At 51.2% G+C, this 24,335-nt stretch overlaps 1 protein-coding gene across 1 annotated transcript in view; it reads left to right on the plus strand.

Moving 5' to 3' along the window:
* Nucleotides 1-24,335, plus strand: part of MAP1B (microtubule associated protein 1B) — a 98,721-nt gene that overhangs the window by 58,619 nt on the left and 15,767 nt on the right. The window contains exons 3-4 of the mRNA XM_062212225.1: nucleotides 13,054-13,136; nucleotides 15,604-15,744. Of these exons, the coding sequence (XP_062068209.1) occupies nucleotides 15,613-15,744 (132 nt within the window). The 5' untranslated portion in view covers nucleotides 13,054-13,136; nucleotides 15,604-15,612. The remainder of the gene's footprint in view (nucleotides 1-13,053; nucleotides 13,137-15,603; nucleotides 15,745-24,335) is intronic.

Consider the following 24,335-nt stretch of genomic DNA (forward strand, 5'->3'; position numbering starts at 1 on the left):
CATCCCACCTCGCTCTATCCCCCGACAGGTAGGCATTCTTGTTATCCTCATTTGGGAGACAGGACTCAGAGTCCCTTCCTCCCCATGACCCCCTGGCCAAAGGGCTTTAACCCAGGTTTTCTGATTGCCAGTTCCAGGCCCTGAAACTCTACACTGTAACATCCCAGCTATGGCTTGGCAAATGTAGGAAAAACGAAGTCCTGTAGGAGATGTATCCCAGCACTTTAAGCCTCAGAGAGTTTTCTCCTAGAGTCGCAGCTTTTATGGCTTATCCAGAGCCTTCCCCAGGGAGCACGGATCCACGGCAGAGCCTGGGGAGAGAACTGGCCGCTGAAATCCTGGCGGAGAAGAGTGTTCCAGGAGCCTGTTACACGGCGGGCATCTGCCGGTCTGAATGCATTGGATAGTGACCCAGAGGATGTTCCGTGGGGTCTTACTCTCCGTGCTCCTGAGTGCTCCCGCTGGTCACAGAGCAGTGCTCACCCCCTAGGAAGGCAGAGGTGGTTGCTTCCCAGCACTCAGTCTCCCTGGTGCTCCCCCAGCTCTCTGATGCAACTCCTTTTAGCGATTTGATCGTGTGCAGCCAGCAGAGCACACAAGGCTGAGCGAATCCTCCCCGTAGAAAGCCAGCAGTGACATGACTCGTCTTTTTGACTGTTCTCTGGTGATGTATAAAGAGAAATGCAGGCCCCAAAGCAGCACTTGCTGGCAGCGTTCCAGAGTCAAAGCTGAATTAAAACCTCATTAAGTGCTTCGAGCCAGTAAGGCTGATTGCGCTAGGCAGAGGCTGGGAAAGCCGAAAGCAGAGGCAGGGAAGGAGGGGTGGGCGGCTCCACTTGGCAAAAAGCAGGCTGTGAGCAGGGTGGGGCAGGCCGGGAACCAAGACAAAACAGGGCCGACTGGTCTGCCGTGCAGGCGTGTTTGTGAGTACAGAGTTTGGTGCAGCCACATCATGTATGCTAATTGCTCTAGGTCCTTTTTGTCTTTTCCAGTGGGGGGAATGCTAGATTGGAAAGCTCTGAAACCGAAAGAGGCAGTGCAAAAATGCCAAAATGTAGACCTTCTGCAAGAGAGGAGGCAGACAGCGAATGTCCATCAGAAGTCTGGAATGTTAGCAAATTAAGGTGAAAATCCGAGTAGTTCTCATGGCTTCAAGCAAATATTAATCAGGAAGTGAGCTGATGTCTTTCCAGATAAGACACCTGTCCGTGGACCACGAGACTCAGATACAAACTGGGAAGGGCACACGACACAGCTCACTCGAAATGATTATCCATTCATAAGAAAGACTCACTCACAATGATTTTCTTTAAGTGTCAAACCATATGTCTTTAGTGTTCCATTAGATACCTTTGGGAAGTTGTGATTCTTTATATCAAATAAAAACTGACCAAGATTTTTGAAAGAATGATTTGTGTAATGAAGTGCACGGAGATTTTATGTTGAGAGCAAATGAACCAGAGAAGAGAAACACAATTTTTTTTAAAATCATTAGCATCAAAATCCTAATTCCGGGTATCTAAGTTTCCTTACACTGAGCAGGGGTGCTCTCTACAACCTTAGGGTGTTCTGTCTCCCCTCCCAGCTCTCTACGACAGCCTCTGCTCCGGAATACACACAAGGGGAGGCGTCTGATGGTGCCCCCTGGGGAGGAATCAGGTGCTGTGTCCCTCAGTTACACTCCAAAGCTCTGGCAGGAGCTTGATTTGGTGCCTTCGGCCCCAGAGCCGGCTGAGCTGTTGGTATTTCTATGGGAACAACATACACTGCTTTCATTAGCATGGTGTGGATAATTGCATATATTCCAAGGATATAAGTACATAAGGAATAGCCAATAGAGAATAACTTGAGGGGCCAGCATTGTGGTAGAGCGGTTAAGCTGCTGCCCACAACTCCAGTATCCCATATGAGGGCTGGTTCAAATCTCAGCTGCCCCACTTCCAATCCAGCTCCCTGCTGATGCACCTGGGAAAGCAGCAGAAGATGGCCCAAGTGCTTGGGGCCCTGTGTTGGAGGCCCAAATGGAGTTCCAGGCCTCTGCTTTTGGCCTGGTTCAGCCTCAGGTGTTGAGGCCATTTGAGGAGTGAACCAGCAGATGGAAGATCTCTGTCTCTCTCTCTTTCTCTCTCCCACCGCCCCCCAACTGTGACTCTGGCTAAATAAAATAAATCTTTTCTAAAAAGAGAATAATTTGAGATAGGAATGTAGTAAGTGGTTCTTACGAGAACCTGTTCATTTCTTGTGAGAATTAGAATTTGGGGATTTTCTCAAGAGGAAGTTTTTTGCAAAGTCGTGGAATGATTTTCCTTCCTCCACAAACTGGTTCTAAACTGGGATTTTAGGAAGACAGAGGATATCAGACTACCTGACCACCTCATCTAAGCCACTTTTGCCTCCTGGGCTTCGGACCTGTTTCTCTGGGCATCTACCTTGGTCCAGGATGCATGCACCTGGCCTTGAAATTGACCCCGGTCTGATTTGACTCAGTTGTGTCAGAAACGAATCCCCGCCCATTACACGTACATTGAGTAAACACTTGGCTTGAACGGATACTTTTGTTTCCTATGCCAAGTTTCCCTGAGTCTGCAGATGGATTCGTTCAGCTACTGTCTCCCAGTGGTCAGCGAGCTGGCTCCTGTTCCTCTTTATCCCCTCTAGAAACACTAGTGTGAAAAGCAAGAAGAAGGCCAGCTCTGTGTGGCATCCCTAAGAGAATGCTGCATTTGCTGCCCACACACAGGGTTGGATTGGTTGAGGGACAGGTGAAAGGTTTAGTTGGAGCAAGTTCTTCTATGAAGTCTCTGCTTCTGTGTCCGCCCAGAGAACTTGGAACGACCTGTGCTAGGTGCCCAATATCCCTCGTGGCGGAGTCTCTGAAGATGTGGTCAGAGCTGTCAATCTCCCGAGTCCTTAATGCATGGTTCTCTTTAATTTTAGTAACTTGGGCGGAAGTACCTACCCAGGGCTTTCTGTTCACGGAGCTTAGCAAGTCTTCAGGATGGCACCCTCCTCTTGGTGCTGCCTGTTAGATCACGGGTTAGGACACCATGCAGAGCGTAGAACAGAGAAAAGGACTGGCTTCTGCTCTGCTTAGAAGAAGAAAAAGGAGGTGCGTTTTTAGGGCTGTTTATGAGATGTGCACAGCAAAGACCGGCACCTGCAGATGCAGCACAGGTATTAGAAGGCCATCTGTGGGCCGGCGCCGCGGCTCAATAGGCTAATCCTCTGCCTAACGGCGCCAGCACACCAGGTTTAGTCCCAGTCGGGGCGCCGGATTCTGTCCTGGTTGTCCCTCTTCCAGGCCAGCTCTCTGCTGTGGCCCAGGAGTGCAGTGGAGGATGGCCCAAGTCCTTGGGCCCTGCACCCGCATGGGAGACCAGGAGAAGTACCTGGCTCCTGGCTTCGGATCAGCGAGATGCACCGGCCGCAGCGGCCATTGGAGGGTGAACCAACGGCAAAGGAAGACCTTTCTCTCTGTCTCTCTCTCTCTGTCCACTCTGCCTGTAAAAAAAAAAAAAAAGGCCATCTGTGGTCATGGGTGCATTGAACAGGCATGCAATCACGGATACAACATGCTTGGGATCCAGTCAGCCTCCACAGAGACAAGCTGAGAGCCAGGCTCTAGGGCGGCGCATCACCCCTCTGCCCTGGGAGAGGGAAGACCAAGGCTGTGAGGCCTGGGCATACTTTCCTGGGTGGCCGCACATCTGGCCATGACTGAGCCACGCAGGCACAGTGTAAAGTGGAAATATACAGGGGCTGAGGCTGTCGGCACCTGCTCATTGCCATCTCCACTTCTCCCTTGCGAATGAGGCAGTGTATAGGTGAACACAAACAAACAGTGAGACTCACAGGTCCCTTGGGATGAACCAAGGCTCCTGGGAAACATGTTAGAGGTGTGACCAGGCTTGTTCCTCCTGGCTGAAGGAGCCACCGTGCCTGACTTAGTATGGGAACACCCCTTCTGCCAGGCCCGGGTCTCGGGGTCTTCCGAGCCTCATCCTTTTAGGGGCAGTACCTTGACCTTAAGGTACTTCCTGGCAGATCACCAAGCTGATTGCTGGGTCCCAGCCCAATGCGGCCACTGCTGGTAGCCTTGCTCCCTGTGGACTTGACCGGGAAAGCATCAGCTCTCGCTATGTAGGCCTGGCCTACAGTGAAAGCCTTGCCAGGGGGTTGGTAGCTACCAGATGCTAGGTTTGATATGCATTATACCCGGCGATTTGTGTTTCTCCTCTTCCGTTTCCCTTTCAATAACTATTTACTAAAAACGACTAATTGGATTTTTGCTTTCCGGGCAGCCCTCTTTGGGGGTGAGTAATAATAGCGTGATGATTTGGTCCTGCTGGGACCTAAGGGTGAAAGGTCAGCTGTCTCCCTGCATTTAATCAAAGGCAGAAGTTTGAGGGCAAACTGAATGTCAGAGCAACCTGTCAGCTGACTGGGAACAGGTGTGTGAGCCTTTTTCTTTTTTTTTTTTTTTTTTTTGACAGGCAGAGTGGATAGAGAGAGACACAGAGAGAAAGGTCTTCCTTTCGCCGTTGGTTACCCTCCAATGGCCGCTGCGGCCAGCGCATCGCACTGTTTGGAAGCCAGGAGCCAGGTGCTTCTCCTGGTCTCCCATGCGGGTGCAGGGCCCAAGCACTTGGGCCATCCTCCACTGCCTTCCCGGGCCATAGCAGAGAGCTGGCCTGGAAGAGGGGCAACCGGGATAGAATCCGGCGCCCCGATCGGGACTAGAACCCGGTGTGCCGGCACCGCAGGCCGAGGATTAGCCTGTTGAGCCACGGCGCCAGCCCAGGTGTGTGAGCCTTTAAGGAGCCCATTCACTCCCTAGGGAGAGAACTCTCACAGTGTGTGCGGAGGGGAGGGCAGTGACACAGCACACCATGGGGAAGGGATTCTGAGTGCTGTCCCTTGTCTCCGTGCTCCCCTCGTAGGGAAGTCCTCGTCGGCAGAACCACCAGGGTCCCTGTGAGCCCACAGGTGGACTCCGTGGGAGCGCGCCTTACATACAGGTGTTCTCTCCGGCCACTGACGGAAAACAAAGCCCCGCCCAGAGCATCTCACAGCTGTGACTGGGAAAGGCACACCCAGAGAGTTTGGGGTTGAATTTGAAAACTGGGTGTGAGTTTTTACTGGATAATTTCATGTCGGTGAAGTATCCCGTCTGTCCGTGCCTCTGCGAAGGGACGGTGGTCATTAGCGGACTGGAACAGCGCTGCAGTTAGGGGTCACCTTGGGGTGGGGGTGGGGTGGGATGAGAAGGCAGGGGCGCTGTTACTCCTCTTGTCCCCAGCATGGGCTTTGGCCTCCCTTTAAATAGTGGCACCTCCCCAGACGGTGCTCAGCGAGCGGCGCTCTCTGCATTCCCCGTGAGGGTCAGTGAAAATGCACCAGGGGCCTGGGCCAGCCTCTCACCTGAGCATCAGATCCACGTTTCCGCCTGTTCAGTGGGCAGGGCCGCAGGGAAACTGAGGCTGGCGGCAGGCTGTGGGAGGAGCCACAGAAGCTGCTGGGGCTGCCTCTCTGCCTGGGTCTCACGTGGTGGGGTTCATGTGCAGACGAAAGCAGATAACAGACACCACGAACTCGGCTCAGTGCCTGACCTGGCCAGATACTCAATATATCTTCACCATTTTTATTATTCATCCCTTTATCAAATATTGATGCCTCTGACTTAACATTTCCTGAGTTAGGATTGCTCCAAATGCTTCAGGATGGAGAGATATCCGTTCGTGCTTTTAATCTCCTCCACTCAGTTTACGAAAGTAGCACGAATTTGCCTGAATTAAGCTCCAAAACCTGTGTCCTCTCTAAGTGGCTTTATATACACATATTTATATATTATATTTATATATTATTTATTTTTATTTATATTTTACAATTTTATATATTGTAAAAAAATTTACAATATTTATATATTACCCACACACATATGTTTTTTAATAGGAAACACAACGTCTCTTACAAGGCCAGAGACATTAAGATTTAAAAGCATTCTTTTTTTTTTTTATTTAAAGATATGTTTATTTATTTGAAAGCCAGGGTTACAGGGAAGTAGAGCCAGAGAGAGAAAGAGAGAGAGAGAGAGGGAGGTCTTTCATCCTCTGGTTCACTCCCCAAATGGCCACCGTGGTCAGAGCTGGGAAGGTCCGAAGCCAGGAACCAAGAACTTCTTCTGGGTCTCCCATGCGGGTGCAGGGGCCCAAGGACTTGGGCCATCTTCTGCTTTCTCGGGCCATAGCAGAGAGCTGGATCAGAAGTGGAGCAGCCAGGGTTCGAACCGGCCCCCAAATGGGATGTTGGCACTGCAGGCGGCTGCTTTACCTGCTATACCAGAGCCTCCGCCACCTCCCTTTTTTTTTTTAAAGATAAAAGCATCCTTTGAAATCTTCTCAACAAGGTTAGGTTCAGTTGTTGCGCAAGGGGAAAGTAACATTTTTGAGGTAAAGAGATAGCAGAAATTATCAATCTCCTGGATCCACAGCAAACCCAGTGGGGGGCCTGGCACATGGCAGATGTCCCTCGGAACAAAAATAGTCTCCCAGTCCATATCCTAAACGCTGGGTTATTCCGCAGTGATGCAGGGAAACTGGCTGAGATCAGTGCTGGTTTTAAAAGGTAAGGATTTAGATCTTGGAAAGTCCTAGAACGACCGGGGGGCGGGGCAGTGAGGGGAAGACCGGGAGTCAGGTGAGCTGCGTGGAACACCTGGCTGGCAGCCTGTCTCTCTCTGTGAGGCCGGACAAGGCCTCCTGCCCGCCAGCCTCAGTTCCCCCGTGTGTGTGCCAGAGGACGCGTTGTCATAGAAACATTGATCCTTGTGATGTCCACATGAGGGAACGTGCAACTGAATCTGATAAACCTTCAAGCGCTCCCCGGATGACAGTAGTGTGTGTGGGAATCCACAGGCCCCCCCCACGCCCCACCTCCTCCATCCCAAGAACTGACAGCAAACCCAGGACATGCTTTTCGTGTGGTACCCACCCCATCCTCGGCCACCTGGGATGCTGTGACAGGCCACTGCAGGTCTCGGGGGCTTGCCTTTCCATCCTGGAAAATGGCTGGGAGGGGGCGGGCAAGCTTCCCTCTTCATTGCCTCTAACCCTAGATATCCTGGATTCTCATCCCTTTGCCCAAGAGCGAACCCCTGGGAAAACCACATGGGGAGCACTTGGAAAGTGGGTGAGCCAAGAGGCCTGCAATGCTCCTGGCGTCCCACTCCCCACAGCGCAGCTTCTAGTGTGCAACACTAGTGTTCCCTCGCCTACCAAGAGCCAGGCTGCCTGCCCAGCACAGGAAGGCTGGATTAGAGCCCGCGGCCATGGATGGTTTAGCACGCTGGGACAATCTCACAGGCCTCGGGGCATGGTTATTATCCAGGCATCTAAAGGACAGGGGGTCATAAGGCAGGAGATGGCAGAGACCCAAGGGAAGGGTGGGACGCGGGAGAACCAAACCAAAACCAATGCCAACAAAAAGGAAAAGGAGTCGGTGGCAATAAGGCCCAAGAATGTAGGGAAAATTATGCATTCAATAAAAATTCAATCCTCTGTAACACAGAGGCTATCCAAGATAAGAAAAAAAAAAAAAAAGCTGGCTAACTCACAAGCAATGCTCAACTTACTTAAATGGGGGGAAAATTGCTTCTAAGGCATCTGAACTTGTTTGCAATGGAGCTTGGTCTTTCTTTTTATTCTTTAAAAAAAAAAAAAAAAAGCAAAATGTTCAGAACTTGGAGAGCACTGTGACATTCAGGGCCCTGGATCAGAAAGGGGAAAGAAGCAAAAATTTATTTCCAACAGAAAAGAAAAGCCATTTCCAGGAATATTAGGGGGAAAGTGAGAGAAGTTGGCAGATTGCTCAACAGAAACAAAGAAAGAGTTGGCCTTGGGGTTCGAGTGGGAGGCCAGGATGCCTGGGCAGGAGGGGTCTGCCCAGCCAGTCGGCAGGCACGGGCTGGCTGGCCAGTGTTGGAGCACACCATGTGCCCGTCTCGTACAAGGGGCTTTTGCCATGATGACATGGAAACCTTTATTTTAGACGGACATGGATCTGAAAGGAGAAAGGAAGGTGTCACAGCCTGACCTTGGTGGTGAGTGGCCGTGAGTGGTGCGTGACCCAAGTCTCGTCTTGCTGTCCCATGGTGTCTGTGAGGCCCCGAGCAAGTGACAGGCCCTCAGCTCTTGCACTACAAGGAAGGGCTGGTGAGATTTGTACCCACCACTTCCCAGGAATGCCATGAGGCTTGAACAAGGCCCCACTGAAGGACAAATGCTTTGAAAACTCAAAAGCACCTAATTCCTGATTCCTTTATCCAGCCAGCTAAATTGGACCTGGGCAGTGTTGTTTGCACATGGGGTGGGAGGCGATTCCTCTACAAAAATCCACCTTGGTGAAGAGGCAGAGCTGACCTCTCATGGTTCCCATTTTCTCTTTCCCACCTTCCCTCCCTCCTTTCCTTCCTTTATCCCTCTCCAGGATTTTGATATTCTCATTTAAAAGCTTTCCGAGTATTGAATCACAATATCAAATGCCTTTTTGGGGGCCTGCCTTGTAGCACAGCTGGTTAAACCATCACTTGCGACGCTGGCATCCCATATTAGAGTGCAGGTTCGAGCCCCGGCTGCTCCGCTTCCCATCCAGCTCCCTGCTCATGTGTCTGGGAAAGCAGAGGAAGATGGCTGAGTGCTTGGTCCCCTGCTACCCATGTGGGAGATAGGAATGGAGTTCCTGGCTTCTGGCTTTGGCCTGGCCATTGTGACTATTTAAGGAATAAAGCAGGCAAATGGAAGATTCTCTTTCTGTCTCTTGCTCTCTCTCTCTCTCTGTGTCTCCCTCTCTCTGTTATTCTGTGTTTCAAATAAATAAATCTTTTTCTGCAAAAATTAAAGACAAGTGCCTTTTCCATAAAGAATCCACTCTGTGTTTGTACCTGGCAGGGGCTGGGAGCAGTTGGAGGTTGAAGACAGGGCAGTGCTGGGAACATGACAACAAGGGGCAGAGCTGGGGCAGGGTGTTTGCTCCACGCCCCTCTCCCCCTAGAGTCCCCAGCCTCTGGCCCTACCCAGCCCCTGCAGAGCAGTGATTTAGGAACCTCCTCAGCTTCTCATAGAAATCAAGGGTTTTTATTCTTTAATTATTGTTTCTAGATTTTACTTGCAAAGTGTTCATTTTCCAGGAATAGGAAGTTGTAAAAATAAAGTGATGGGGCCGGTGCTGTGGCTCACTTGATTAATCCTCCGCCTGCTGCGTTGGCATCCCATATGGGCGCCGGATTCTGCCCTGGTTGCTCCTCTTCCAGTCCAGCTCTCTGCTGTGGCCCGGGAGTGCAGTGGAGGATGGCCCAGATGCTTGGGCCCTGCACCCCATGGGAGACCAGGAGGAAGCACCTGGCTCCTGGCTTCAGATTGGCGCAGTGCCAGCCGTAGCAGCCATTTGGGGAGTGAACCAACGGAAGGAAGACCTTTCTCTCTCTCTCTCTCACTGTCTATAACTCTACCTGTCATAATAAATAATAAAGTGAAATAAATAAATAAAGTGATCACTCATGGGAGTGGAAATTAGCTTTGCATCTTCCAGACAGCAGTGATCAGCCCCTGAATGACCGCTGGAAACGTTTCAGCGGTGCTGGGTGTTTTCATCCTGAGTTTCCTTCACCACTTTGCATCCAGTGTGCGCGCCTTCGAGGCTGTCCCAGGAGCGGCTGCCTCCTTGCCTGGGCTGAGGCTGCCTTGGGCTAGCTGTGCCTCAGCCCCTCTGGCTGCTCAGGCATCCCGGGCCGCACTGGGCGCACTGGGCGGGAGACAAGATTCTGAGCTCCGTGTGGGTTTGGTGGTAGCCGTTTCTCAGTGGTGTGTGTGTGTGTGTGTGTGTTTGCATTCAGCCACAGTTGTGTGTGTGTGTGTGTGTGTGTGTAGTTGAGTCTTATGCTCCAGGGACAAGAGAGCCCATACTCACCCTAGAAACCGATCCCCATAGAAAATAACACTTTTGCTTTAAGAGTTTCAAAATCACGTGGATGTAGTAAAACAGAAACCACAAAAAGCGCCCCACCTTAAAAAGACCCAGCCATTGAGGGAGTCTTGTCAGATTGTCAAAGAGCAGGGGGCGGGGAAGAATCCTTGTCATGACTGGGAAGTCCAGGCGGCTTTTATGAGTCCTTCTCACCAGCCCTGGGGGAGCCCAGACAAAGGTCCCATTGTGTGCAGAGACCCCGCTGCTTCCAGGGGCCCCAGCCTGTCTTCTTCGGATTCTGAGGTGGAGCAGACCCTTTCTGTCACAGGACTGCTCTGGCTGCCGCCCTGCCCCCACCAGGCTCAGCCCCGGCCAGCGGCACAGGCATTGCTAAGGGGCCCCAGCTGAGGAAGGCGGCTTATCCACGCCCCGCAGCCCAGAGTGGGCCAGCGGGCCGCGTGGTCGCTGCCCTTCCTTCTGGGCGCTTCTTTCCTGAAGCATCTGAATGCGACCTTTGCAGCCGGGGGTGGTGGCCTCTGCCACAGAATGCCTGGCCGGGTTCCCAGCGTGAAACATCCCCCAACTATGCAACCCCGTGCCTGTCCCAGCCGCCTGCGCCCAGAGCTGCCTGCAGGGGAGGCTGGCACCCAGGGGGACCCTGGGTAGGGGCGCCACAGGCCCCTCTGCCAGGCCCCAGGGAGGCCCAGCCCCTGGTTACGCGGTACTGGGGAAGGATCTGGACAACAGTGCGGCCGTGACCAGAGCTAGAAGCTTCTCTCCTCTCTCCCTCTCCTCTCTCTCCTCTCTCTCTCTCTCTCTCTCCCTCCCTCCCTCTCTCTCTCTCTCTCTCTCTCTCCCTCTCTCTCTCTCTCTCTCCCCTTCATTCACATCAATCCTATCAAAAGCCTTTTGTTGGAGGAGCAGCCATGGCCACTTGGCGCATGTCTGTGTCGCTGCTCTCCCTGTTTCCAAAGATGGACTAAAAGGACATCGTTAGTTGGATTCCTGGGCAAACTGGTCTGAAAAGCAGCTTAGGAGCCAAGGTAAAGGGTGGCTGTTGGTGACATTTGTTTGGTTTGCGGGGGTGGGGACGGGATGCAGACAGAGAGGACCAGCCTGGCTGGCAGATGTAAAGGAGCCCCCGCCACACCCCACGGGGCCAGGGGAGCTGGGTCTGCTGTGCGGGCAGGAGCCTGGGCTCTGCGGCGTGGTGGCAGCTTGGGTGCAGGGAGCAGGCTTGGGGGCATTCCCTCCGATCACTGAGGAAGGAAAGGGGCTGGGCTCTCATTGCTGACTCTCGGAGAGGGAGCCACTTTGTGCACTTTGTGCAGGTTGGCTTTTGTGAATTCCTACCCTGTGCGGTGTGGACACCCTGCTGCCGGGGGTGTGTGGGCGCCCATTACCATAACTGTGCTCCTTGGCCTTGTACATTGGATCTGTTTTGTCTCAGCCTGGTGCCACCAAAACCCCTGAAAGCATTTTCTTAAGGAGGCCACTGATGGAAGGGTCTGGACCTGTTTCGCCAGTTTTCATTTTACCCTGAGCTTATTCGATTTTCTTTTGTGTTCACTTTAAATGCACAGGATTGTCAAAAAGAACCAAAAAGCCAGAAAGCAATATCCAGCAAATTCTAAAATTCATGTATTTTTCAATGTACAGTTCAGTAGCATTACACTTAAAAGGTTGTCACAACCATCACCTTTATTTTCAAAATGTTTTCATGACCCCAAATGGAAACAGTGCTTATTAAACAATAACTCTGCATTTCCAACCCCCCCCCCTTCCCGGCGACCTCGCTGTACTCTCTGATTCTGTGACTGTATCTGTTCTAGATATTTCATATAAGCGGAATCATATTGTATTTGCCCTCTTGTGTCTGACTTATTTCGGTTAGTATAGTGGTTTCTAGGTTCATCTGTGTCCCGGCATTATCTGAATGTAGTCCTTTTAGTGGCTGCATAGTATTCCATGGCATGGCATGGCTAGGCTGCATTGCATCTAACCGTCCATAGATGGGTGTTTGCATTGTCTTTGTGAATGCACCCAACATTGCCGTACACGTATCTGTATCCGTACAAGTCCAGCAGTGGGCCTGCAGCCTCACAGAGCAAGTGTGTCACGTGTTTGAAGAGCTGCTGAACCATTTTCCTGGTCACAGTCTTCCTGTCCTCCTCCCTCAGACTGTGTCCTATGTCCCCCCTTCTCCTGCCAGCCCCACTGTACTTCTAACCAGTGGACGGGGCCCTGCCTCCCTGTCCAGCCACGCGGCGCCCTCCCACTTTTCAGAGGGAACGCCCTCTCCTCTGCCTCTTATCAGCTGGCAGAGCATCTCTGCTGTGGTCCCACCCGGCCCTATCATCCCATTTGTCCCTCGCAGTCCACTTTGGCTGGGGGATAGTTGAGCTCCTGCGTGGCCCTAGAACCTATAAGTTGTGCAAAGCCAGGGATGCAGAGGGAAGAGCCCCTGCAGGCTCCCTCGCCCCGCACCCTGCTTTGCTCTTCTTGCTCTGCTTGCCCGCAGAGGGCCATCGGGCTGCCCCCGTCCGGCGGGAGGGCTACTCTCCGCTTCTCCTTTGCGCACGGTTTCTCCAGTTTGCTCCGAGCAAGTGCATTACTTAATGAATCCCCCTGCAGACTGCGAGCCATTCTGGCTGTTGGGCTAATTGTTAGCTGGGGTTTCTGGATGTCATTCATTTCACAATAAGGCTTCTAATTAATCTCGGCGCGGTTCTCACCAGAAGAAAGGCTGATACGGAGAAACATCCCCAATTACCATGAAAAAGGAAATGTCAAGGGCCCCTTTTCTCAGATGAAAATCGCCATTAAGGCACCCAGGCTGCCTGGCGATCCGACCATGAAAACTGGAGGGTGTGAGAGCGAGAGGGGCCCTGGACCACACAGACCCAGCCCTGGGGGGATCCTGCTGCACCCGCGCCCTCTGCCTTAGCTGCCCCGATTGTTTCCCGAGACACTGCGGCGAATCCCAGGGCCCTGTGCAGCATCGGCGGCCGCAGCACAGGCAGGAATTCTTCTGCGGCTTTCATCCCGCAAAGCTGAAGGGCTGTCCTTTTGTGTGTGTGTTTGTGCCCGCAGGACAAAAGATCCTCCATCACCGAAGTGACGTTTTAGAGACCGTGGTCCTGATCAACCCTTCAGACGAAGCAGTGAGCACTGAGGTAAGCACTGGATGCTTCGGGGTCCTGGCGCGGGACGGAGACCCACCTGGTGAGACGGCTGGGCCAACAGGGGCAGGAGAGGGGCACAGGAGGAGAGGTCCTAGCTCCAGGGATCTGCCCTCCTTAACCCCCAGGCAGTGGTCAGTTCTGTGCCTCTGCACCACCCTAGAAGGCCCCTCCCAATGAGGACAGAGTGGAAGATGCCAGCTGGAACTGTGACATTCGGTTGAAGCCGGGGGTGGGTGGGGGGCAGAATTTAGGGTCTAAATGGGAGTGTGTGCTGGGTGGGTTGGAGCAGGGACTGCAGATCCTCAGGCTGAGACACGCAGGAACCAGAGATGGAGACAGATGGCATCTCAGAGGCAAACCCCGTGCAGAGACCTCCTGCACCCCTTACCATGATTGGAAAGCAGGCAAGCACGGACCGCCTGGGTTCATAATCCCAGGTCTGCCACTTACTGTCTGGTAGGTCCAAGTGACTTACTTACTGTCTTGGTCTTGGATTGCACCTCTCTGAGCTGGAGATCGGAACAGACCTTGCATTCCAGTTCAATGTTTGCACTTGACATGGTGCTTAGAAGTGCCTAGTGCTTAGAACAGTGTTGGGCATAAGGACTGCAATGTATATGCTAGCTATTATTATTATTATTATTATTACCATATGGAATTGTTGCTGGAGGGTGTAATTGGATAGCTCAGAGCCCACCCTGGGTAAGAACAAACGTGGCTAGAGCCAAGAATCCCAGGTCACCCCAGCCAGAGGAGGTGGTACAGCTCCATTTCCCACCCCCTTTCTGAAAATTTGGTGCCTTTGAGCTTGAGCTGCTTCCGGAACATGAAAGTAACCAAGGCTCCTTTGCGTCTCCATTGTCTGCTGCATCTTCTACCCATGCATTCAGAATCTCTGGCGATGTGCTCTATTTTTTGGATTGTGCTATAATTAAAGTGATACCGGAAAATGCACTATCTTAAGCTGCCTTATAGAATATCAAGAATGTCGTAAAACCACCACCACTATCTAATTCAGCACATATCCGTCATGCTCCCCACCTGCCCGAGCCTCATTAGCAGTCCCTCCCACTCCTTCTTGCTGCTGGTCACCACTAGTACATTTCCTGTCTATGGATTTGCCCATTCTAGACATTTCATATAAATGGAATCATACAACATGTGGCCGTCTGTACCTGGCTCATTGGATCCAACATGATATTGTCAGGGTTGATCCATGTGGTAGCAGAGATCAGCACTGCATTCCTTTTTTCTGCCCGAATAGTATTCCCTCGTGTGGATGCGCCACACTTGTGTATCCAGTCCTCTGTCGGTGAGCCCATGGGTTGCTGCTACTTTTCTGGCCGTGCCAGTGGAGCCGTGTGACACACACTGTGCCTGCTTCAAATCAGCGACACTCCTCTGATGAGCCACTGGAGGCAGGAGGTTGAGGGAAGTGAAAGGATAGCAACCTCTGCACATAACCCATTCGGGAAGCAATTACACCTTGAAAAGAGCTGCAGGGTTCGTGTCTGTCCAGGCACACTGCCGGGAAGAGCTGTGAGAAACGGAACAGGAAAACTAAGGATCCAGGTGGCCGGCGGAGCAGATGGGGTTGAGACATGACTTACGGACATGCGTTGTTTCCAGGATTAGCCTGGGAGCCCTTGGGCCAGGGGTCACGGCCTGTTTACTTTTGTACCCTCCCCTGGTGCCTAGTGTGATGCCCGGCATATAGCATGCCGTGGACATTTCTGAATCAGGCTGGGAACAAATACCCCGGTCCTGAAATGAGCGTTTCTGCTGTGGGACAGCTGGCTTCCTTCCACTGAGAGTTCACAGAGAGTTCTTTGGTGCAAACCATTTGCAATTCAATTTCTGAGATTGCTATTCAGGGACAGCCTTTCCCTTCTGTGCCCGTGTCAAGCACCTTGCTGATCCCACTGCCTTTGGAGCTGTGTGCTGGCCGTGTGGCCTGCAGGGCACGGGATCCTGTGAGAGAGGCTGACTCGGGATCCTAGCTGGGGCCCCTGGGGGAGCTGGACTGTACGTGGTGACTCAGTCTGGGAGCTATTCCCAAGTCCCGTCGCCTGCCTTCCCTCCCCCCCAGCCCCAGCCCCAGCCCACAGACCGCATGCTGCTAGCAGAGACTTCCCAACAGCTGTGGAACAAATGCTTGCCAGCTGTGAGGACCGCTTTGAAAGAGAAGAGCGAACTAGGGGAGAGAGTCCACCACCACTGATGTCTTGACTGCAGTGACACTTTGACCGTGGCGTTCACAGGCGGATGGATGAGCACACTCCTTGTGGGTGACTCCTCCAGCCAGGGTTCCGTGCAGTCCCTCCATCCCCCCACCCCCACCCGGGCCAGGGCTCTGCGGGAATGAACGCCTTTTGTTGGTAATAAACCTGAAGTGCCAGAAGGTAGGACGGCGGTGCTGCCCACGCTCACGTCTCCCACGCTCTGTGCTTTGTTTCAGGTGCGCTTAATGATCACAGACGCTGCCCGGCACAAACTGCTCGTGCTGACCGGGCAGTGCTTTGAAAATACCGGAGAGCTCATTCTCCAATCCGGCTCTTTCTCCTTCCAGAACTTCATAGAGATTTTCACGGATCAAGAGGTGGGTTCCTGTCGGGGGAGCAGCTAGGCTTCCAGTGGCGTGGTTATTGTTGTGGCTTTGAGGCTGCTCTCTGAAAGCACTAGGGGAGACAGAAGACGGGGGGAGGAGTGTCGCAGCTCCTTTGAAATCAGCACAAACTGTGTGATCCAAAATACTTTTAGTCCTGGGGCTCCTCGCCAGCATCGTTTAGAGCACTGGTCTGTGATGAATTGGAGCCAATCTCCATGTGCTGGAGCCATAGATGGGCTGGGAATTGGGGAGTGGAACAGTCAACATTTACAGATGTCAAAAATAATAGAGAAAACTCAAAATTACAGAGCCCAAAAGAAAACTCTGGTTTCCTGTTTTCCGAAAGAGTCCTCCAGAAACCCTCTAGGGCTTTCGGTAGGATTTAACTGCTTAGGGCTCTTTAGAACTTCTACCAACTTGGGGGGGGGGGGTCCTGATTCTTTCTCATTTCAATGCTTGGTCGCAGTGTTGGAACTTGGGCTGTAAGAATATCCCAGAAAGGGAGAGGGTTCTGGATAAGGAGACACATAGGAAAATGGGGCACAAAGTCTGTGACCCAAGAAAAAGATGCTTAGAATAGCAGGACCAGAGTTGGATCTTTAGCGTTTCTAATGGCTGTGTCTCAGTCGAGGATGGTACATGTGAAATACATAAAACTGTATGAAGTTAGTGGTATTGGTAAAAATCAGATCAAAGATTTTAATTTGTTTATTTCTGCTTGAGCATCCAGGCTAGGAAGCCTTTCAAAATAATGTACCTTTTCACCCACCTCCCTCCCTCCCTTCCTCCCTCCCTCCCTCCCTTCCTTTCTCTCTCTCTCTCTCTCTCTCTCTTTCTCTCTTAGATTTATTTATTTATTTGAAAAGCAAAGTTACAGAGAGACAGATTTTTCAGTCTTCTATGTGCTGGTTCAGCAATAGTTGGCGTTGGGTCAGGTTGGAGCCTGGAACTCCACCCAGGTCTCCCATGTGGGTGGCAGGGGACCAAGTACTTGTCTGTCTTCCACTGCCATCCCAGGCACATTAACAGGGAGTTGTATCAAAAGTGGAGCAGCCAGGACTCGAGCTGCCACCCAAATGGGATGCTGGTGTTGAAGGCAGCATGTTAACCTGCTGCACCACAATGCCAGCCCCTCCCCCCCCCCAAAGATTTATTTATTTGAAAGGCAGTGTTACAGAGAGAGGGAGAGAGAGAAAGACCTTCTATCTGCTGGTTCACTCCCCAAGTGGCCACAAAGGTCAGGGCTGGACCAGGCCAAAACCAGAGTCACAAACTCTGTCCAGGTCTTCCACATAAGTGGCAGAGACCCAAATACTTGGGCCATCATCCACTGCTTTCCCAGGCGCATCAGCAGGGAGCTGGATTGGAGGTGGAGGAGTCAGAACTAAAACCGGCCTGCATATGGGATGCCGGCATGGCAGGCTTAGCCCACTGCGCCACAGCCCTGGCCCCAGTAGCAGGTTCTAAAGGGAGCAGCTGAAGGCTGTGCTCATGGCCATTGAAAGCTGTCGTCTTGGTATGGTGGCGTCTCCCAGGCGCTAAGGGCCATGCAGTTTTATGCAATTCTTCCTCCTTAGCCTTGGCGCTTCAGCAAGAGGTCTCTATGCTCCTCCCCCGCAAGAGCTGTGAACAAACTGTCTGCCTTCCCTGGCTTGCCCAGCAGCTCCTGGGAAAGCAATGGTTGGGTGACATCATGCTCCTCCCTCTCTACAGGGGGTCAGGGGGCCAGCACGGAACTGTGCAAGGGATCATTTTACTTTGCTTTTGAAACTCAGCTCTCGGAAGGGGGGGATCTGTATCTCCAAGCCCCCAGGACTGGCTCCCCAAAGTGAGAAGGGGATCCCCAGGGATGCCCCCCACCCCCACCCCCGCCATAGAGGCTTCAGGGCTCACGCACATCTTGCAAATGAAAGCCTGGGCCCTGGCTTCCTCTGTCACGTGTGCCCATCTTCCTTCAAGGCTGCTGCAGTTGAGGCTCCTCCCCCCTCCCCCCCCCCCACCCCATCGCCTTCATCTTGGCATCCATTGCACCGGCACGTGTAAACGCTGAGTGAGCCCCCTGCTCGATGGGATTGACATTCCTAAGCTGGAGCTACAGTTCTGTCTACTGCCCTGACAGTGGTGTGTGATCGCTCCAGTGTTGGAATTCTCTGAGTGTACCTGTTGTAACTGGCGGCAGGTGGGCTCAGAGGTCACACACGCTCTCAGCATCTTGCCTTGGGCGGAGGGGAGCTGCGGAGGCCTGTGACCTGGTGGGCAGTGAAATAGTCTGCCTTGAGGCTCAAGTCAGCCCTGAACTCTTGGCTTTGTGTATACACACATGGGCACCTTTGTGCATCCCTGTGAGGTTCTACAGTCAGTTTCTAGTGGTTGGATGCTTCCCACATCACTGGCTTTTTTTTTTTTTTTTTTTTTTGGTAAAACCAAGCAAAGGAAATGTGTAATGTTTGTCATTGCCAGGATTTTAAATCAGGAATTATTATCACAATTCATCCATCTAGATAAGGAAGGGTGTTATGAATATCGCTGCTTAAATCATTTTGCCAAGACCACAGAAGCAGAGCTACAGCACAGTGGACTATGCATGTGTCAGATTTTGCCATTAATTACGGAAGGAAATTACCTCTGGCGTCTGAGCCTCACCTGTGCAGTCTGAGCCCTGTGCAAGGGCAGATTCCCCAGGGTCTGCAATCCCCGGAGAGGCTTCTGACGGGCACGTATCTCCATTCGACTTGGGCAGGTCTTTACTGTGTCCCACTCGCCTCTGCTCCTGTGACCTCCTACCCTCATACCTGGGAGGAAGTCTTGCTCAACACATATGGTAGAGGTTTTCCCTAATAGAACTGACCAGTGGAGAAGGGGAGGAGTGGAGGAAGACATCCGACAGCATTCACTCTCTTCCTGCTGCCCCAACCACAGCAACTCGGCTTTTCTCTCTTTGACGTCACGGGTGAGGAAGGAAGGAAGCCACAGCCGAAGTGGACTGCAAATCGCTGGGCCAGACCAATGGGGTTATCAGTCTTTGGATCTCTGATTGCCTGCTGGCTTGAATGGCTCAGTAACAGAGAAACTATAAGTCATTTGGTATTCAGCTCTGTCCCTTTGATCAGGTCCTTTAAACATACAAGGAAACTCCAGAGAAACCAGAAACACAATTTTGTAAAAACAAAAATGATCATTTGTTTGTTTAACAAGAATAGCTAAGAACGATAGACTGGAAAAGCAGAACTGTCAGTCTGCTTTGAACTTCAGGGTTTGGAGAATTAATCACTGGAGATCAATGACAAAACCAGAACTGAGCAAGGCGGAGCCGTCCTCTGGCTCACCCACTGCTCCTTGAAGTCCAGGGACGGTGAAATCACCCTCTCCTGGGGCATTTTCCAGCCTCTCTGTTGGAAACTCTCTCCTTATTTGTCTCATTGTGTCTTCAAGGAGAGAATGTGATCCCTGTCCTCACCCCGCACCCAGTGTCTTGGATACCTTTCCCCAGCACTGCCAGTTTCCCCCTCCATGTTCACCATCTTTATCTTTACCCACAGCCATTCACAAATGATTAAAAGCTCCTTCTCTTCCCTTCCCTCCCCTGGTCATCATTCATCCAGAAGGGGAGATGGGATGGGTTTGTGGGAAATGCAAGAGCTCAGATCCTGGTCACGCGTGAGCGCTTCGGAGTTTGCAGACAGTGGAAATCTGAGTGCAGAGCTCCAGAACGTGGAGGTGGGGATATTATTTTGGAATCTATTATCGCATTAGAGGTATTTTAACCCTAGCAGATGATGGACCTGCTCTAGAAAGAGAAATGAACTCAGAAGAGAAAGGGGCCCTTGTCTAGTGTTTAGAGATTGAGGACAAGGAGGTGAAGCCAGCAAGGAGACGTGGTTCCATTTGTTTGGGGCTAGTTCCTCCAAAATGCCGTGTCTCAACCTGAGCACCATACGCCAGGAGTCATTTTATCAAGTTAGGAACGAGAGGATCAGTGATGTCTGCGGTGTTCAATTCCATCTTCTGTTAAAGAAGTCTGAAAGTAATTTTTGATCATCACGATGCACAAGTAAATGTCAACAGAAATGCAGGCTTTGAGGAACTCTGCATTTTATAGCATTTTAGAGCTCCTTTTAAGAAGAAAATACCATTATTAACACACAGTTGAGGACGCAGCTTTGGTAGGGCACCATGCCAGTGAGAAGCCTTGAAGTGTAAGCTTCTTTAGCATCATGATAAATCCATTTCACTGTCAACTAAAATCCCCGAGTCTTTTCCATCCCAAGGATATAGTTGTTAGCCACATGTCCCAATCCTGCACTTTACCCTGCTGGTTTATTGAACCTTACATTTATCCCTTTAGAATGCCATCCTGTTAGACTTGACCTGGCTGTTATCTTTCAGTGTCAAGAGCTTTTTATAAATACAGTAATTCTGCCATCCCATGTTTTCCATGCCCCTCACTTTCATGTTTTCACCATTTTCATCCAAGTGAATGCCCCACAGGACAGAAATGGGCCTGGAGGCAGCCCAGTGGAGACCTCTCTCCAGGTTGACATTAAGCAGCGCTACTTATATGGCTGCCTAAAAATCCATCCAATTCTGTGCTCACGTGGCTCAGAGGTTCTGTTTTACGCTCGCTAAGGCCCAGAGATACCCTGTCTCCTGGATTTCCTCATCAGCTAGGCAAGTAACCTAATCAAAGAAGGAAATGTGGTTAGTGGGCCGAGCTTTAGATGTTCAAATCTTGTTTCATTAATATCATCTGCAATAAAGCCATTTATTTCCTCTATCTTCCTTCCTCTTCCAGTATGCCTGCACTTAATCAGGAAAGGTAATTAACAAAAAAGATCATCTTTGCCCGAAGCCATTTTTCTCCCAGTCATGTCTGTCATCCATCTTTGTAAGAAGCAGGGTAGCAGTGAGTGTGCTTGATGAGTCCCAGCAGGCTCCTGTCACATCCCAAGCACCCTCTCCAGGAAGAGCGTGCTAGTGTTGGACTGGCCACATCAGTGCAGTCCAACCAATCTGATTATGAAAGAGGGGGTCCTCCAAAAGGTCACGGAAAATGCAGATTTCAAAAAAGCCGTGCATACATATCAAAATTATTTCACAGCAAAATAAACCTATCTCTTAGTTGCATTTTTTTAAAGACTTTGAAGTTTTAGGGGAACAAAGATAACCAAGGTACAAAGGTACAGATGTTTCCTGCTATTCACAAACACTGAGTATGTTTGCTCTGATGATGGATCTCTCCCAGCTCGCTGAGAAGCAGCCTGTTCCCAAGTCTGAAGAATGCGCTGCAGGCTTCCTTGCCACCGCTAACCTTGTTGTGCCCTCCTCATTGTCGTCATCCCTGCACCGCGTCAGCCTTGACTGCGTGCTGCCCTGGGCTGGGCGCTCTTGAGATGCGGTCCCTGCCCCTGAGGCAGTCACCCTGGGTGCTCCTGGATCCCCAGCTCTGGAATCAGGGGTCTTCAGTTGGGTTGTGCAACTCCAAGGCGGCCTTTGTTCCCCTCCCCCCTGCACCCCAGTCCCCGCTCGCACGCTGCGTGTCACTCTTCTCCAGGGGGAGGGCTCTTCCCTCTCGCTAGAGACACTTGTCCAGCAGTGCAGACTTCCTTTTCCGCTTTGCCTTGGACATTATAGTTTTCTGTTCCCTGACCTCTCTCTGCTGTTGCTTTCATGGCTTTTCTGTGTTTTTGCTTTGGATTATGTCCTGCATTTTGTAGAAACTCTTTGGGTAGAGGTAAAATAAGGGACCGCAGGGAGATGCTCCCGTGTCCCGTTGCCTGCTCTTTGAACCTTGTGACTTCACACCTCACAGAAAAAAGCTAGTGATGGGGGCAGGTGTTTTGGTGCAGTGGATGATGGCTGCATCTGCATCAGAGTGCCTGGGATGGAGTCCTGCCTCCACTTCCGGTACAGTTTCCTGCTAATGTTAACCCTGGGAGGCAGCAGGTGATGGCTAAAGTGCGTGGATCTTGCCACACACATGAGAGACCAGGATGGAATTCTGGGCGTCTGGCTTGGTCCAGCCCTGGCTGTAATGGGCATTTGGTACTAAAGCGATGGGTAGAAGAGCTGCCTCTCTCTCCCTCTCTCTCTCTCATCTTTCTAAATAATCTTTCTTAAAAAAAGAACTAGGGATTGAACACCCCTACTCAGCCGGATTCTACCCTTGACACTCCCCCACCCCCACCCCATCCCAATACCTCTCAGCCAGGGTAGAATTTCAAAAGTTAGAATAAACTGAATGTAATTTTAAAAAATCCACTCTAAGGAGCAGGCAGTGGTTAAGTCGTCACTTAGAACACCCGCATCCCACATCAAAGTGCCTGGGTTCCGACCCCTGCTCCCCTCCGGACTCCAGCTTCCTGCTAATGTGCCCTCCCGGGAGGCAGCAGTAATGGCTCAAGTACTTGGTCCCTGCCACCCATGTGGGAGACCCGGACTGAGTTCTCAGCTCCAGGCTTTGGCCCAGCCCTGGCTGCTGTGGACATTTGGGATGTGAGCTGGTGCATGGGAGCTCTCTTTTTCTTTGCCTCTGAAAAATAAATGAAATAAATAAAACTTATCCATGAAAGACTCAGCAGTTTGAGTTTTCTTGGATTTACCCCTAAGCATGTATTGGCAACCATGAAGAATCCGCCGGTGTCCTGCGTGACGTCGGGACCGGCAGAAGGCTAGTCGTGTGGCAACAGTGATGATGAGGGTCTCTGCCGAATATCAGACACGAAAGCACATTTGGTGCTCATGTTTGCTTCGGCCAACAAATAATTCGAGCAAAGATCCTCCCCAGTGGTGGTTACCATTTGCTTTCTCGGTTTTCTTAGCTTCCAGAACAGGGCTTTGGTCCCATCCCTTTTATGTGGGAGCATTGGAAGTTAAGTCAGAGGAAAGCAGCAATGTTTTGTTATTGTGCCGTTTTGTGACTCTTCACTTAAAACGTGATGCTAGAATTAATAGGCTTATGACAAGATTGAATGCAGCCTGGTATAGGAAAATTCAGATTGTGTGAATTATCCTTATCTCTCTCACACACACATGCACACACGCACGCCCTCTGAATGTTGATATTCTAATTGTGACACAGAGGTGATCCCTCTGATCCTAGCAGGTGAGAGTCCCGAGCTGCTGGGTAGCGATGGCTGCACCAAGGGAAACCTTTCGCCTTGCCCCTTCCTCACTGCCCATCCAGCACCCAGGGCACTTCTTGGGTGACCTCCTGGGCTGCGTTATGAACTTTGCTGAAACAGAAAGAAGGCCTGAATTTACAGCATGACTTTCCCTCACAATTTGCTAAACTAAGACCATCTGGCCTTAACATGGAGCGAGAAAGAAAAGAGTGCTTTCGTTAAACCACAATCACCGTTTTGGTCCCAATTTGCTTTTCCACATTCCCATCCTCGGGAAGTACTAAACAATGCATTAAAAAGCATCTGAACCGAATGTGAGCTTAGCCACTCAAACCCTGCTCCGTTTGAAAAGAATGGGAGGGTGCAGGGAAGGTGCCGCTTGGGACACCTGCATCCCATCTCAGAGTCCCTGGGTTTGAGTCCTGGCTCCGCTCCGGATTCCAGCTTCCTGCCAATGTGCACACTGGGAGGCAGCAGCAGCAATGGCTCAAACAGTTGGATCCCTGCCACCCACATGGGAGACCAGGACCAAATTCTCAGCTCCTGGCTTTGATCTGGCCCATCCTTGGCTGTGTGGCCATTTGGGAAATGACCCAGCAGATGGGAGATCTCTGTCTGTTTGCCTTTCAATTTTTATTTTTAAATAAAAAGGAAAGAATAAGAACAGAAAGCAAGCAGAGTGTCTCACGCTGGATTTAAGCATAAACAGGGGCAGGCATTTGGGATACCCGCTTCCCATACTGGAGTACTAATAAGCATTTGCTCATGTTTATTTATTGTCAAGTGTTTATTTTTATTTGATAGGCAAAGTAACAGAGACGGAGCAAATGGGGATCATATCTGGTCATTGGCTTGTATAATTTACTCAATCAGTTTAATCAGCAGGGCCTCAGTAAAAGCATTTGTATTCACAGAGAATCTGCTGGGTGAACCACTCATGTTTTAAATACTGGGCACTGGTGCCAGAAACCAATCATTTTCTGTAGTCATGGGCAATCAGTACCTTCCTGTGTCCCATGGGGGGAGACCTCACCAGACATTTTTCTTTTTGTACCTATCAAATTCTAAAAGGAGACAAGGAGTGCACTATTACCTGTACTTCTTTAACAAGTCCATCACTCGTCCACCACTTGCCAAGCCGAGGGGATTAAAAGAAATGACCTTGTGGTATCAGTGAGAAAATGACTCACGTAGCTTTCTCCCATGATGCTTCAGTATTTTTTAAAGAGCACCTGTGCATGACAAGTGCATCGGGGAGCGTGCAAAGTGGTACATGCACTGACTGTCCATGCAGCTGCTGGCCTCAGAACTGGAGCCAGGTTCTGGGGTGTAGGGGAGGTCGCGGGGCATGCTCGGGCCAGGGGCCGTGCCCCTTCTTGCATGCAGGTGTTTTAGGATGTATACAACAAGCATCACTACACGGCTACAGCTCTGTGCAGCCAGGCATCCTGCGTCACCCAC

This window comes from Lepus europaeus, chromosome 15 (assembly GCF_033115175.1).
Source record: "Lepus europaeus isolate LE1 chromosome 15, mLepTim1.pri, whole genome shotgun sequence".
Lineage (NCBI taxonomy): Eukaryota > Metazoa > Chordata > Mammalia > Lagomorpha > Leporidae > Lepus > Lepus europaeus.